This window comes from Falco peregrinus, chromosome 2 (genome assembly GCF_023634155.1).
Source record: "Falco peregrinus isolate bFalPer1 chromosome 2, bFalPer1.pri, whole genome shotgun sequence".
In the NCBI taxonomy this organism is placed as follows: Eukaryota; Metazoa; Chordata; class Aves; order Falconiformes; family Falconidae; genus Falco; species Falco peregrinus.
In genome coordinates this window covers 34006133-34021565 of record NC_073722.1, presented here as the reverse complement: position 1 = coordinate 34021565, position 15433 = coordinate 34006133, and the positions used below count along the sequence as shown (strand labels likewise).

The following is a 15433-nucleotide window of genomic DNA, read 5'->3' as shown; positions in this document are numbered from 1 at the left end:
TTTCTTACAATGTATTACTGAATGATGGAGAAGAAAATATTTCAAGAATTAAATGTTTTATTACAGTTCATGCATTTTTTACATTTTTACAATGCACTTCTAAAATAACAAACTGAAGGATTGCCTGTACTTGGTATTTATTGGGGCTCCATCTCCACAAGTACATTAAAACAAGTTCCTAAAACTTAAGATGAATAGAGCTTTTACTTAGCATACTTACAAGTGTTTGACTGAGTAGTACTGAAAGATACTAAAATGTTGTGCATGCTGTGTGTGAACAACTTGAAATTTACATGTGTCGCAGCACAGAAGGAAAAGTATGTTTCAACTCCATAGTTTCAAGGAAAAGTTTTTTCAACTTAGTAAACAAGTACTATACGGCTTTCCTTTCTGGATATAAATCTACATGTGAAACTGCAGCTTCTGCAGCAAGGGCTTAATTATAACCTCTATATAGGAGTCGATCTTTGTCAAAGATATTAAATGGGATTTAGTAGAATGAAGTGTGGTTTAGTTGTTTTGTACATAATACATGGTTAGCTTTATCTGTCTGGGCTCTAACTTAGTCTGATACATGTGGTAAACTATTACGCTATATTAGCGAGTTCTGAAATTATAAAACCAAACCTCACTTATGAGTTACCATGATCTAGGAATATATGGTGTTTTACAGAGCATCTCATCTTAGAAAGATATGCATAGCAGCATGGACTAAGAAATAAAATGTTCCATCTCTGAAAACAAATACAGCTTGTCTGGGACAATATTGCTCACCAGGCCTGGGCATTTTTCAGAGGGAATTAGCAGTTGTTTCAAAATAGACTACATGAAATAGTATTGCTCTTTTTGTCTAGTCTAGGAAAGGGCCACACAGTACTATGTGTATGTTCTTTCTTAGGGTGCAGACTTACTGTATCGCTGATGGGATTAAACATGCTTTCCAGAAATTTAAGTAAACCTATGTGCTAACTTTTTGTTATGTATTGGTGTGGCATGAGATTGCAGTTTTATTTCAATTATTTGACTAGCTCTATCCATAAAATGTAAATTCCAAGTAGGAAAAAAGTAACTCTTTAAAAAGAGGAATAGCAGGATTTTTGATGATTCTTTAAATGTGAGCTGTGTCAATAAATTAATTCCAGAATAATTAGTTTGTCTGAACTTCCTTCTGGGTTTTGAATCTCTGACAGAATGTAGCCCTTTCAATTGCAGAAAAGGTGTTAAAAGCCCTAGGTTTCACTTCTGAAGAGCTATGCGATCAAAGTTCAAGAGCAGGGGAAAAATGGAAAAATCTGGAAGAAATGCTAAATGTTGCCTATTTTTATGATGTAGTTTTGCAGCTTTAACTGAAACAAAATCTGTTGTTCCCACCCCCAATTTACAGAGACTTAGATGTGAAGTTTAAAGGCTAATGCAGAAGTTTAGAACCCCTGGTGAAAAATGCAACATTAGCAGTGGAGTCAAGAGTTCTAGGAATCATTTGTTTCACTATCATAGCTAAAAAAGCAGCAAATAAACATCTTGTTGTGCTTGACTATAGGTAGTCTTGATGAAAGGAGCTTTTTTTAGTGGCAAGACCTTGTATTATGTATTGTGGAAGTTGTACTGAGGTCTTAGCATGGTTTCTTAGCTTTTTAACTAGAAGTTAGTCTCCAGTTTCTTTTCTTGCTGGATCTTGGTGTTCATTTGATGTGCAAGTTCATTACTGAAGCCTGAGAATTAATTTTTCAGTTGGGGCGCATTCAGAACAGTTTCTGGCTACTGCAGCCATGAAGGTGTAGGTTGGACTGCCTACAACCTTAGGTACTAGTGCATGTGCTTGTTTTTTAAGGCTACTTGATGTTTTGATTTTCTGCCCCTTCAAGCATTGATATTTAATCACCTGTCTGGCTTCGGTCTGAATAGATGAGCATTTGAAGGGTTAATACTTTCACACATGTGTGATAGGTAGTGGAAGAGTTCAGGTAGAGAACATGTTTTTGAACAGCCCTAAAGGGGCTGAACAGTTACTCCTTGTTAATCACATGTGAAAAATCCTTCTCTTAGCTAATCCTACATAGTTTAAGGGCAATGCATAGCACATTCCTTGTTTTAGAACAAGGAGGAGACCATGAAGCCTGCGGTGCTAATCACTTAACAAAGGAATGTGAGACCATCTTATATGAATTGTACTGTGGCACTGTACTGGTATTTATAGTTTAAAAAAAACCCAAAACTGCAGCAATTATTTTGTATTAACAGACTTTTGTCAAAGCAACTTCAAATATCTTCTCTATAAATGCCTGTTAAATCAGAAGTAGACAAAGGATGTCTTTGAAGACAGTATTTAGAAAGATGTAGTGTTCTAAGGGAATTTTAAAAAGCAGATTATGGCTATATTTTGATTGCAGAATACTACAGAATGTTTGGTAAAACTTTTAAGTCCAAGAGCAATGTTCTTTTAAAAGCCTTGTGAATGTTGCTATTATTTTTAGTGTATTTTATTCATCTGAGTGTCTTTTCTCATGGGACTCCTTTTATAGGTCTAGAAGTCAAATTGCAGTGAGAAGTCCTGTTTGCTCTTTGCAGACCTTTTTACAAATTCCAGGGCAGGAAGGCTGTTTATTTTTCCCACATCTGTTTTGTGCTCATCCTTTGTGACATTGTTTGCTGGATGCTGTTCTTTCTTGCTTCCTCCTGAAATGGGTAATTTGCACTGTTGCAAAATGTTGAAACCAAGTCTGATTCTATAGAACTGTTGTGTCAATGTTTTTGTTTCAAATAGCATTTTGTGTTTGGAAGCTATTTTAAATTGGTGCTGTAGAGCACTGATATTAAACTTAAAGCTATACATTTCAGTTTTACCTTGTAAAAATCATATATATCTGTTGCAAAGCCAGTTTAATATTTTTTTTTTTAAACCACAGATTTAATGTTAGATAGCCACAGGTGAAAATTAAGTTGTCATTACATTTTAAGATAGCATATTTTAAAAGAACATCTAAGATGCTCCTTATTTTAACTGCAGAAGCCATGCTTCTATCTGGAATTTTACAGTTAAACTCCAAAATGTATGAGAGATCTGGCTGCATGGCTGTCACTTCAGTGACTCATACTGTTATATTATCTCATTTACTCTGAAGAGTCTGATTGAAACTTCATCAGAAGAAATGTTTTATTTTCCTTTGTAGTATGTAGTGCATCATGCTGGTTTGTTTTCAATATTAGTCTAGACTAATAATCAAAAAAATGTGGCAAAGTCTCCAGTATTTTTTTGAGACACACCAGCCTTTCAGACTTTAATTTGGCAGGATGCCTGTACAGGTGCTACAGAAAAATGCTTAAGAGAGGCTGACTTACTGTGGTAGATCAGTGCTAGAAAGACACTTACAAGCCTATCTAGACTATCTGCAGGCCTTTCTTGCCTTTCTAAACAATCTGATCAAACTCTAGCTAAATTCCATCTAACAGATCAACTTCCCCTCCCCTCATTCTTTGCCTTTTATTTTCCCTTGGAAGTTGTCCCAGGTAGTGTCACAGATCATCCTTGCTTCATCTGACATTTGATTCTATATTACTTTATGGAGCTTTTATTACTTCTGTTTCCTTCTTTGTGGTATACTTTATAGAATAAAATCCAGTGAATTAGCTTCACAGGATTGTGGAGGTTTCAAGAAGCCTCTGTGGATTCTCTAGACCCGTGCCACTGACTAATGCAATGTTGATCAGAGCAGGTGGCTGAGGGCTGTTCCCAGTCGGGTTTTGAATGCCTGCAACAATGGAGAATCTCTGAGCAACCTGTTCCACTGTTTGACCACCCTCATAGTCAAAGAATTTTTTGTCTTTTACTTTTATGTTGTCTTAGACTTTTTAATGCTTAAATGTAATTTCCTATATTTTGAATTGTGTCCATTGCTTTTTGCCCTTTCACTGTGCATGCCTGAGAAGAGTCTGGTTCAGTCTTCCTTACTTGGGAAGGAAGTGCATTACTTATTTATACACATGATGTATTTATACACATTGAGGTCCCTCTGAGCCTTCTCCTCCCCAGGCAAAACAGTCCAGCTCTTTCAGAATCTCTTGCTGTGACAGGTGCTTCAATCTGTCTGCTTAATCATCTTCATGGCCCTTCTCTGGACTTGCTTCAGTATGTCTGTGTCTCTCTTGTAGTGGGGAGTCCAGCAATGGGCACTGCTGTCCAGATGTCTCACTAGTACGGAGTAGAGGGGAAGAATCACCTGCCTTGACCACCTGGCAACACTTTTCCTAATACAGCTTAGGATGCTGTTGGCCTTTGCTGCAAGGGTACATTGCTGGCTACAGTTTAATTTCTTGTTTACCAGGACCCCAGGCTTTTCCCTGTAAAGCTGGTTTGCAGCTGGTTGTTCTCCGGTGTGTGCTGGGGAGTTATTCCTCCCCAGGTGCAAGACTTTGCACTCCCCTTTTGTTGAGATTCATGAAGTTCCTTTTTGACCAGTTCTGCAAGCCTGCCCAGGTTCCTCCAACTGGCAGTGCGCACACCTGGTGCATCAGTCATTCCTTCCAGTTTTGTACCATCTTCAAACATGCTGAGAGTGCACTCTCTCCCATCTTTCAGGGTGTGGACAAAGATGTTGAACAGCAGTGGCTCCAGTACTGACCCCTGGGGTACACCACTAGTGACTGTTCTCCAGCTGGACTTTGTGCCATTGATCACAGCCCTTTGAACTTCAGAAAATGTTCAGTCCACTCCACTGTCTGCTTATATAGCCTGTACTTTATCAGTTTGTCTATGAGGACAACTGCTATGAGTGACAGTGTAAGGAGCTTTATTGAAGTCAACACAAACACCATCCACTGCCGCCTTCTCATCTGCCAATTCCTTATTCACTGTAGGAGGCTATAAGCCCGGTCAGGCATGATTTTCTCACTTGTAAATCCATGCTGACTACTCCCAGTCATCATCTTGTCCTTACTGTGTCTAGAAATAGCTTCTGTTTTGCTCTGTTACCTTCCCAGGCATTGAGGTGAGTCTGTCCAACCTGTAGTCACCTGGCTTTTGCTGCTCTTACACTTTTTTTTTAGTGCCGTAGGCAGAATTAGTGAGAGTAATGACCAGCTATTTATAAAATTATCTTTGCTGTTGAAACAGTAAGGAATACAGAATTTTCCAGGAAACAACAGCCTTAGTTTCTCTCTCTTTTTTTTTTTGTTGTTGTTTTTGTGCTAAGAAAAAAAGCCACAACTCAACTAAACAAAGAGCCTGTCCTAGCTCTGCTTATATTGGAAAAATTCTTAAAAGAGGCAAAGTGAGTATAGATGCCCAATTCTCTGTGCAAAATAGCGTTCTGCATAATGTATGGAGAATTGTTTGGGGTAGGGGAGGAATGTGGTACTTGTGGACTTGCCATCAACCCTGTGTGAAAAGAAAATGGAGAACGGAAAATATTTTAGGGTTCAAGTAGTATCTAGTACAATGTAGTACTATAGTTTGCAAAGTAACTTTTGCCACTACCTACACAAGAAACTGAGTTTGCAGTAGTGTCTGTTCTGCTTCCTTTCAGAAAATTGTTGTACTAAACCAAATACCTAATCAGTATTTGAGATTAAATTGAAAATAACTTAGGTATCTTTCTTAGCTAGTCACTATTTAGCCTAGAAAATGAAGCCTTCATTAAATGATTCTTGACTTCAGGAAAATTTTGACTTAGGCACCCAAATGCTGTCAGATGAGCCCTGAACTTTTCAGATTCCAATTTCTATTCATGTGGTCAGTAAACTTGATATTGCTAGGTTTAATGAAATTATGAATATTTTGACTAGAGATGAGAAGGTCTTTGCAGAGAATTCCTAATGGAAAAACTGGCACGGTCTTTTGCTTAGCTCTTAGTTCTTGGGCTGCCTTCTCACTTGATGACATGTTCATGCAATTCACATTCACAGTCAGCAGTTGCCAGATGTGTTGAAGTTCAGTAGATTGTGGCTTGGACACATGGATGGCATGGATGCAAATGTTCTCTGCCTCTGGCAGATGTTACTTCCCTACAAAAAACGTGTTGCTATAAGGCTTGCCGCCTTTGCAGATGTAAGCCTATGTTGAGCTTTTATGTAAAAATTCTCTGGTGAGGACATAGGCATCATTTATTCTGATGTCTATTATTCTGACCCTGTATATCTAGGGTCAGGTTTTTAGGACTTAATGGTTAAACCAGTCCATGGAGATGATTTGGGTTCTGTGTACTGTTTTTTTGTTTTAAGATACTTGGATAATTTTGTAGGTTTATTCTGTACTTCCAGGGCTCATAAAGCCTGAATTGATACTAGACCTTCCCAGCAGATGCATATCGCTGTAACCTATTGGAACTACTTGAGGAGCATGGTGGGCTTATTCGTCATGAGTAGAAAGTGCTGTTACATGAACACACAATGGTTTTAGTGACATGTCCTTTCATTTAGAATTAAATTTAATGAAAACATGTGTATCTTTAATGTTTATGAATATTTTTCAAACGAACTTCAGTGAAAAGATATTACATGGTATTTTTAGATGGGTTTGATAGTAATGTCTTTGCTGACAAACAGTAAGTGTAGATGTGCTCCTTTGAAGAGTATGATTTCTAAGCTATACAGTACTGTGTGTTACTGTGTGCAGATAGTGTATTTACTTCTTTCAGCTAACTTTGAAGGAAGAATGAAAAATAATAACTTCTGCTATTGTTAACTTTGTGTGAGTTGGAAGTGTTCTGTCCTTCCTAAAGTGGTAGAATAAGATGCATCTGTGCTTTGTAAAGAGAGCTTTGGAAGGCACTCAGTCTCTATGCACCCAATGGGATAGGCTGTTTCTAATTAAAGACTACAGCTGATTTATAATTTACTTGGCACAGCTCTTAACTTCAGTCAGTTCTCAAGTTATTTTTGAGGACTTCTGTTATTTTAGGGGGGCTATGGCTAGAATTGCATCAACTTGAACTAAAACCCACTGAAAGAGATTACTTTGGGGGACAAAATTGCAGCCTTCCAGTACCTGTGAGGTGGTTATAAGAAAGTTCAAGCCAGGCTCATTGCTGTGATGAGACAACCATAAATTGAAATGAGAGGTTATGACTGGATACTGGATATAAGGGCAAAACTTCTTCACAGTGAGGACAGTCAAGCACTGGAACAACTCAGCTGCCAAGAGAGGCTGTGAGTCTCATGCAGCTTCTCTGTATGTAGTTGATTACAATGGGATCAGAAGCAAGTTACAGTGAAGGCTGTAACAAGCCTGGGACATATAGATCAGCTTGTGAATTATAGCAATTGCAGATCATTACATTATAGACAGTGTAATTAAGGTGGGTTTTTCCTTCTCCCTTCCTCTGCCATGCATGATTGATACTGAATCACAGTTACTGTGGCATGAAAACTTGGGACAGACATCAGAATGAATGGGTGGCATGGCCAGGCTTCAGTGGGTTAAGGATAACTGTCCCTGGGAGTGTAATGTGCTCTCTCCACCGTTTACCTCTAACTCATGTCATCCTCTACATATCCTCTGGCTGCATGCAGAAGACTAGTAAAACCCAGACATGCGCCCATTTTGGCAGAGCTAGCTTGTTCTCTAGAACCAGAAACTCAAAGCCAATTTTTTTTGCTTAGCTTACTGTTGTCTGCTTCACAGTGTAACCTATTGCTTGTCTGTACCTACTTTTTATCTGCCTATTGGTATTGATCTTTCTTTAAAAAGTATTTTCACCTGCCTGTCTGCCAAAGATTTTCCTTCTTTGTCCTTAAATTGATCCTTCTGTATATTCCTTCCATCGTGTCCCTTCAAAGATGCTTTTCTAGTCTTTACTGTGTTTAGAAGACAGAGCTCTGGGAGCTTTAAGCTGAAGTATTTTAAATACTTTGTGTACTTCAGGTAGTATATGGACTTTGATTAAATTAATCGTGAAGAGCTCAAGAATTTACCTGTACCAGTCTGTCAGTTTGCCCAATCCCTTCCTAAAGACACATTCAGTAACAGAAAAAAGCTACATCTATTTTATTTGCAACTGTGCCTCAGGTTTGTTAAAATGAAAGAATTATGTGATGTTGGACCCCCATCCATTTATTTCTGGCCACTACCAAGGAACTTAACAGTCCAAGGTATTGCAATGTTAGAAGAGATTCTCCAATACTTTTTCTGTTGTACCACTAATCTGTACCTTTGTTTGAGAGAAACAAATATTTCTATCTCAGTGGGGAAACTGAACAGTAGCAGTAGGAACATCTCATCACTGTTTCCTCATTGCTTCAATTTGAACTTCATGCCAGCTCTGGGAGAGCAGCTCAGTTGACGCAACTGAAATTTCTGATGTCCCAGGGAAAACACTGCCTGCTAGGTAGCTGTGTCAACACACATTGAAAGAAAATGTGGAGGAATTTTTCTGGTGGTTTTTACTCTACAGTAGCTTTCCTTCTTTGAAATCTATAGTTACGGATTCTGTGATCCATCTCTGCTTACCTCAAGTTTCAGCTCTGGGGAGAAAGGAGATCATGCCTGTCTTGTTCCTTTTATGTCTGTATGTTCTGGATAAGTAATACTGTTTCAGACAAAATTAAGCATGACATCACCTGGAAAAGTAGAAACATTGGAGAACCTTGCATACTAGTGGCATTTTTAAAAAGATTGTCTTTTCTGGACTCCTTGTGTGGCTGTCTCAAAGACTGAAAACTCTTCATAGTGACTGTTGAACTGAAAACTGTGTGCTGTGTTATTAGTCTGTGTATTCCAGATTTGTCCTGCATCCTTTTTCACACTCTTGTGTGATTTCATAGCATTTTTTTAAAAACCAGAACTATTATAATCTTGAAAAATATAATTTCAGTGAAGTCCATTTCATAAAATAGTGTAGGAAACTGAGGAATAACAAATTGACCCCTTTGAAAGCATCTGTTATGATTTGTTAGATGTAAAGTGTAGATGAAGCCTCTTTCTGAAGTATGATAAAGAACATATTTCCTATTATTGCCTCTGTGAAAAATTAGTAAGGGTTGATATTCTTAGGCACGGGTGATAAGGAATGGCCAGATATTTGGTAGAGAAATCTTAGTTCTAAAAGAAACTCCAATGAGTGGGATGAAATTATTCAAAGTAGATGCTACAAAATACAGGATTCATGAAAGATCAGCAATTTAACTTGTGCATTCCCTCAATTCCCTTAGTGCTCAAAGAACAAATGTTTTAATTTTGTGAAAGGCAAGTAACAATGTAGGTTGAAACACTAATTCTAAGTGCTGAGATGGCTTGGTAGAAACTGTTGAGTCATGAGGGTAGTGCTATTTATTAAGTCAATTCATGAACTTCATTTATTGTCTATAACTTTGATTTTAAAGTCTGTACAGCAGCACATGCATCAGTATGTTAACAGTATACTCAATTGTGTGGGCCATGTGAGCTACAGGTGTTACAGAAACTCCTGATCTAAGGAATTAACTGCTTGTATGCAAAGTTTAGGTACTAGCACAAGTATTTTGCCTGTGAAATATTGTAAAGGGATGGTAAGTGTGCCCGTGTAAGCCTGTTGCATTTAGTGAAAGGCAGTCTGCCTGAAGAACTTTGTCGGTTGTCATTGTACTATAGTGTCTTTTGCTTGTATTATACAGGACTTCTACAAAAATACAGATACTAAGTTATTTCATTCCCCCTTCAGATACAGCTCACCGTTATTGTCTAGCATCTGAACCTAACAGAGTCCTTAAATACCAACAGAAATTTTGGTCTTGAGTAGCTTCTGACTAGAGACTAACTTCCCAAAGTCTTTACCCTGCACACTTTACTCTTTAAGTATGAAAAATTTATTTAGCAAAGGAAAGGGATGTATCAATTTCCTTTCGCTTTTTATTTAACCATTTATTAAAATTTGATGTCTAAGGATTCCATGTTTAAATTATTCTCTTCTGATCACAAATGTAACTTTGAAACAATTTTCTTCCTACTGCTTCAGATTTGTGCTCTTAGTATATACTTCTATACATAAGTTTATTAAAGGTAAGAAAATGTCTGTTTTTAAATGACCTTCTTTTGAAAATGCAGTAGGTCCACAAACACTGAAATCTATCACTTTCTTGTTTTTATGTAGGTAAGGTTTTCTTTTTAAGCAAAGTTCAAACCAGGTGTTTTGCACTAGTCATAACTTCTTTATAGCTCTTTCTTTTATATTTAAAACTTTCTTTCTACTGGTTTTGAAATGTCTTTTAAGATCACAATTCAGATTTCTTGTTGCTGGATTAAGCATTTTTTTTTCCTATTTCTTATTAAACTGCATCTTCACTCATATCATTTATCCCAGTACTGTAGTCCATTCTTTTTAGGATCTCTTTCTTTTACTGTAAATTCTTTTGATCTTCTAAACGTGTGATTTAAATGTCTTTTGCTTAAAATTAGGATTCTTGGTGCTTGACTAAGACATGCCAGAAGGTGAAAAAAAGCTATTGGACAGCAGTTTTGCAAGGTTAAATTTTAAAATTTTATAAAGCTTCAGAATTTCTTGCTTGTTAGTCTTAGGGGTGAATTCAAACAAATAAGACTGTTTAGCCTTTCAGGGCTCATTTTTCATAAACAGTGTTCCCTCTAAAGGTCTTTCCAATTTAAAGGTTTTTCCATAAATCCCACTTAGATACACAGACAAGTGTCTGTGTAATCTTCTAAACGTGTGATTTAAATGTCTTTTGCTTAAAATTAGGATTCTTGGTGCTTGACTAACAAAGGAACCTGACATTAAAACTGGAGAATTATGGATATCTAGATTTCAAAAAGCTGACTGTTTGCTTATGGTTTGAGATGTGGGAGCAAAGCTGTGCATACATAAGAATATTTCTTGGATTATTTTGCTTTCATCAGTAGTCACATTGAGCTTTAAGGAAGCAATAACTAAGTGTACTAAACCATGGAGCTATGTAAAACTAAAACTGGATCTTGAGTGTCTGTGTATCTAAGTGGGATTTATGGAAAAACCTTTAAATTGGAAAGACCTTTAGAGGGAACACTGTTTATGAAAAATGAGCCCTGAAAGGCTAAACAGTCTTATTTGTTTGAATTCACCCCTAAGACTAACAAGCAAGAAATTCTGAAGCTTTATAAAATTTTAAAATTTAACCTTGCAAAACTGCTGTCCAATAGCTTTTTTTCACCTTCTGGCATGTCTTAGTCAAGCAGTCTACTGATATACATAATGTAACCACTGTAAAGGATAAAATTTCACAAAATACTGTGCAGTCTGGTCTACAGGAATGTCTTGAATTGTTATATTGAGAAGCACTGCATTAGAAACTGGGACTTGGGATAAGGATGATGGGACAAAACAGTATTTTCAGTACGTTGCTTTGCTTGAATGGCAGATGGCATGTGTGGTGCGTTGCTTAAAAACAACTAAAAACTTGTTTTGAGCTTGAACTCTTGACTGTACGCTCCACGGCAGTTACTTCTACACATTAGAAAGAATGATCTGCATTGTATGTTTAAAAAAAGATCATGAAGATGCAATATATTTATCTTGCTCAGTTGCCTATGGCTATAATAGGGTGGACTTTGAACTTGTCACCTTAAACTAAGCAGTTTTGACTCTGGTCAGCATGTTCAGTGAGAAACTTCCATAGACAAATAGGCTCCTTCCAGATTTCAGTCACAATTTTTCTTTTGTACTGTCTTATTTACAGCTGTTTGTGTGGTGGGTTTTTTTATTTTATTTCCTTCTGATGTACCTTTGCAACTATAAGAGAAAAAAAAAAAAACATAGGCAAGAAAACCTCTGTAATGCCAAAAATAAATTGGGACTTTTTGATTTTTCTGACTTTTATTTGATGAGGGTTTCTGTAACAGGTTCCTTTTGTTTTTTTACTTAAATAGGTTATAAAGGATCTTTAGATACATTACCTCATTACTTAACTAAGTGTATGCATTTGATACATGTTCCCTTAGACATTTTGTGACCATGAAAAGGTTCATCTGCTTTGTTATGCTAAGAGGAACACAGAGCTGGTGGGGAATTGAAGTTACACTGACCTCGTATTTTTAGTTCTCTGGTTGTTTATGAAGGAGAGAGTCCTGACTTAGTGATTGATTCACATTACAGAGATTCAAAATCTTTCATAAAATAGGTAATGTGGTCTGTGGGGGAAACCAGAAAATGTAATTAGTCCATGGTAAATTTACTGTTGGACCATGTCTCCGCTAATGGACCAGCTTTGCATAACCTTTCTGGTCTTTAAAATCAGCTTGTTACAGCACTGGGATGCCTGCTCAAAGTGGTTGTATTGCATTGGTGCAGCACTTGTAATTTAACACAACTTTTTCTTTTTGTTTCTGAAGGCGCCTAAACAGAAATAACCTCCAGTTGCTTTCTGAACTGCTCTTTCTGGGGACGCCGAAGTTATACAGGCTGTAAGTAGGCATGACTCACTATTATTCTGGAAAATTTGGATTTGGTCTGTGGTTCTTTCTTACCTTAGTTTTTTTTGTCTTTTGCCTCAAACAGGGCTAAAATGTGTCTGGGAACATTGATGTTTTAAGATGAGTGCTTTGATTGTTTTGCAAGATTTTTTTTATCTAGGTTAGGTACTGATAGTTGTATGGAACAAAATATTGTTTCATTCATTGCCACTTCTGTAATGAAGTTTTATTGAAAGAATACTTCGGTTTTCCTTTTTTTCTGCTTGTTTTTTTGGCTTTTGTGTTAAAAGAAATAAAAAATGCCTGTGCAGATTCTGACCAGAGATAATGCACTGTATAAGCACTTTGGTTTTGTGATACTCTGTTTTTTGTGGCTGCACACACTTGACCAGAAAAAAAATATAGCATTGGTGAATGGTAGGTCTGTGGAGATGGCTGTTCTATGTCCCCTCACAAAGACGACAAAGGTAGTAACTTAAGCTCTGGGAATAAAAAAATGCGATGTTTTACCTTAAATAAAAACTGTATCGAATTGCTTAATGAGTTTTTGTTTTGATTGTATTCTTTGGTTTGATAAAGTTTTGTTCTTGGCACTATTTTTAAATTAATGTTTTGACCCGCTGGGCCTTTTTAAGAATCCACTTATTTCTCTTGCAGTAAAAACGCGGAATGAAATTTAGAAACTATTTATGTGTTTATGTATATGATCAGTTATTGTAACAAAATAAAATTTAAGATACCTTTAAGTTACATTATGGAAAGGATACAACATGACATGCTTAAGTAGGCTTAGAAAAGTTTGTACAAATTCAGCCCTGTCTTAATTAGATACACATTTGACACATTTCTTTAGGCTTCAGGTGAGATTTCTGCTGTTGATATTGCTGATTTTATTGAGTTTCACCTCTTGTGTACTTGGGAAAAAGAGAGTCAAGGTGGGGTTCCTCTAATTTGTTTCCATTTTAGTATATGGATATATTCTTGAGAACAAATGGTGTAATGAAGCTTTTATTTTTGGGAGTTGATTTCTGTTCTAATATTGTAAGATAATAGTTTTTTTCCTTATAGTAATATTAAAATGAAAAATGGAAAATTATTATTACTGTAAACATTTAGTTCTGTGTGTTTTTCTTTCCTTTGGATGTGTGCTTTGTTTCCAGAAATTCCCTGTAGATGCAATGAGTTGTTAAATTACTAGCCCAGGAAGCTCTTGAAGGCTTTTGTTCAGACGAACAAAAATATTTTACTTGCTATAATATATTCAAACATAGTTTTATGTATTAATAATTGAGTCATTTTTATAATTTCCATCAGCCATGATAAAGATATTACTTCCGTCAGGAAGGAAAATGAAAGGGATTTATGATCATTTTATTATTCTACCTATAGTGTAATGGTTGTCATCTAAATTCATATAAAATAGAAATGAGCCATAATTTGGAGGCAAAAAATGGATGCACACTTCAGGCAAAATCATACTTGAACATATTTAATTCAGAATTGTGCAGTTGATAGATGCTAGTCTTAAATCTACAATGTCCTTTGACATAAAGCACACAAGTGCTCCTAGCATATATGGTGGAAAGTAAGAGATCACTGGCTTCACAGTATTAAATTTCCTCTGCCTAAGGGTTATTGTTGATCAGACCATGAAAGTGAATGTCTGGTTATAATGTATTCATGTTCAAAAGAAAATATGTACTATACTGAAAATCTACAGTTGCTTAACAGTAAATTCATAATTAAAAAATGTCAGGCCAACAAAGGGATTGATGCTAGTTAAATGTTTGTGGTCAGTTTTCAGATTATATGCAGCTTGATCACTATGAAAAGTATAAAATGATTTGGTTTTCTACATTTATCATTGTATATGCTAACAGCTATTTACATCCAAATAAATGTATTTATCAGGAGTATTAGTTCTCTAAACATGATCAATATAATATATAATATGCTTTGGTTTTAGTATTTATTTTCGGCATTTAACAGCTAATCAAACAGTGTGTGTACTGTGAGTTTTCAACATACTATTGAGCTTCTGTGAATAGTAATTACCATTTGACCCTTGGCTGTAAATGAGATGCCAGGTGAAGAAGCACACATGCTTGTTGTGTAGCCTAAATGCAATATAAAAGAAAGAGGGTACACTGTATATGAATTATGATTAGACACAGTTGGTTGCCGCCAGCGGCCAGCTATGCTTTTCCTTTGCTGTCTGCTCCAATTTCTCTTTGGACGGGTTGAGAGAGCACTGTGTGTTCAGGTCAAGATGTTTGCCTAGAAATAGTAGTACAGTTGCAGCTGTGTTTGCTGGAGCAGGAGACTAGTTTAAATAGCATTACCATTTATCCAGTCCATTAACAGAACTCTGTAAAATAATACCAACTCTGCATAAACTACAGGACAGTGTAATAAAATTACAAGCACTTGTTGACAGATGCGAAGTGTAAGTAAAAGAAAGTGATAGGTTGAGAGTTTAAAAGAGACAGTGCATTATTTTCTGTGTCTAAAGACACTTGATTTTCAAAGGTAATTAAACAAATTATTTTTCAGGTTACTTTCTTTCCAGTTTAGCAGCCTTCCTGGCACTAGTTAAAACGGGTAATTTTAGTCAAAGCAGAAACTGATTTTTCCCATTAAGAGTTATCTGCAAAGGTGTTTTGACATAAATATTTCAGTAGGAAGTAGTTAATGCTAAAAATAGTATGAATAGCGCTGTAGGGTATACTAATCTTACTTTGCAAGGCATCTCTCAAAGCACAATGTACATGAAGCTCTGTTTTGATCTGATACTGCTAAAGTGCTGTTGTAAATCCCCTGGGGTAATATAAGTCAGTGTTCAACAAGTACTTTTCCTGCAGTAAGGGGATGCATTGTTTTTGGTAACCTGTATGCCCAGTTACACTAACTCATCTAGCATTGGTGATGCTACCTAAGTATGGGGAACTCCTACAGCCCAGTGAGTGCTTGTCTGAGGCAAATAGATTTTGACTGCTTGCTTTGGCTGGTTAGATCACAGTCCATTGATTGCTGTTTGCTGCAGGATACCAAGTACTGGACCCA

The 15433-nt window shown here is 36.5% G+C and overlaps 1 protein-coding gene across 17 annotated transcripts in view; it reads left to right on the top strand.

Annotated features, from left to right (window-relative positions):
• Nucleotides 1-15433, top strand: part of SLIT2 (slit guidance ligand 2) — a 266644-nt gene that overhangs the window by 9082 nt on the left and 242129 nt on the right. For all 17 annotated transcript variants that reach the window (XR_008746100.1, XM_055797553.1, XM_055797550.1 and 14 more), the window contains exon 4: nt 12290-12361. Coding sequence is in view for 16 of the 17 variants with exons in the window: in XM_055797553.1 (XP_055653528.1) it covers nt 12290-12361 (72 nt within the window). In the remaining variant the exon portion in view is untranslated. The remainder of the gene's footprint in view (nt 1-12289; nt 12362-15433) is intronic.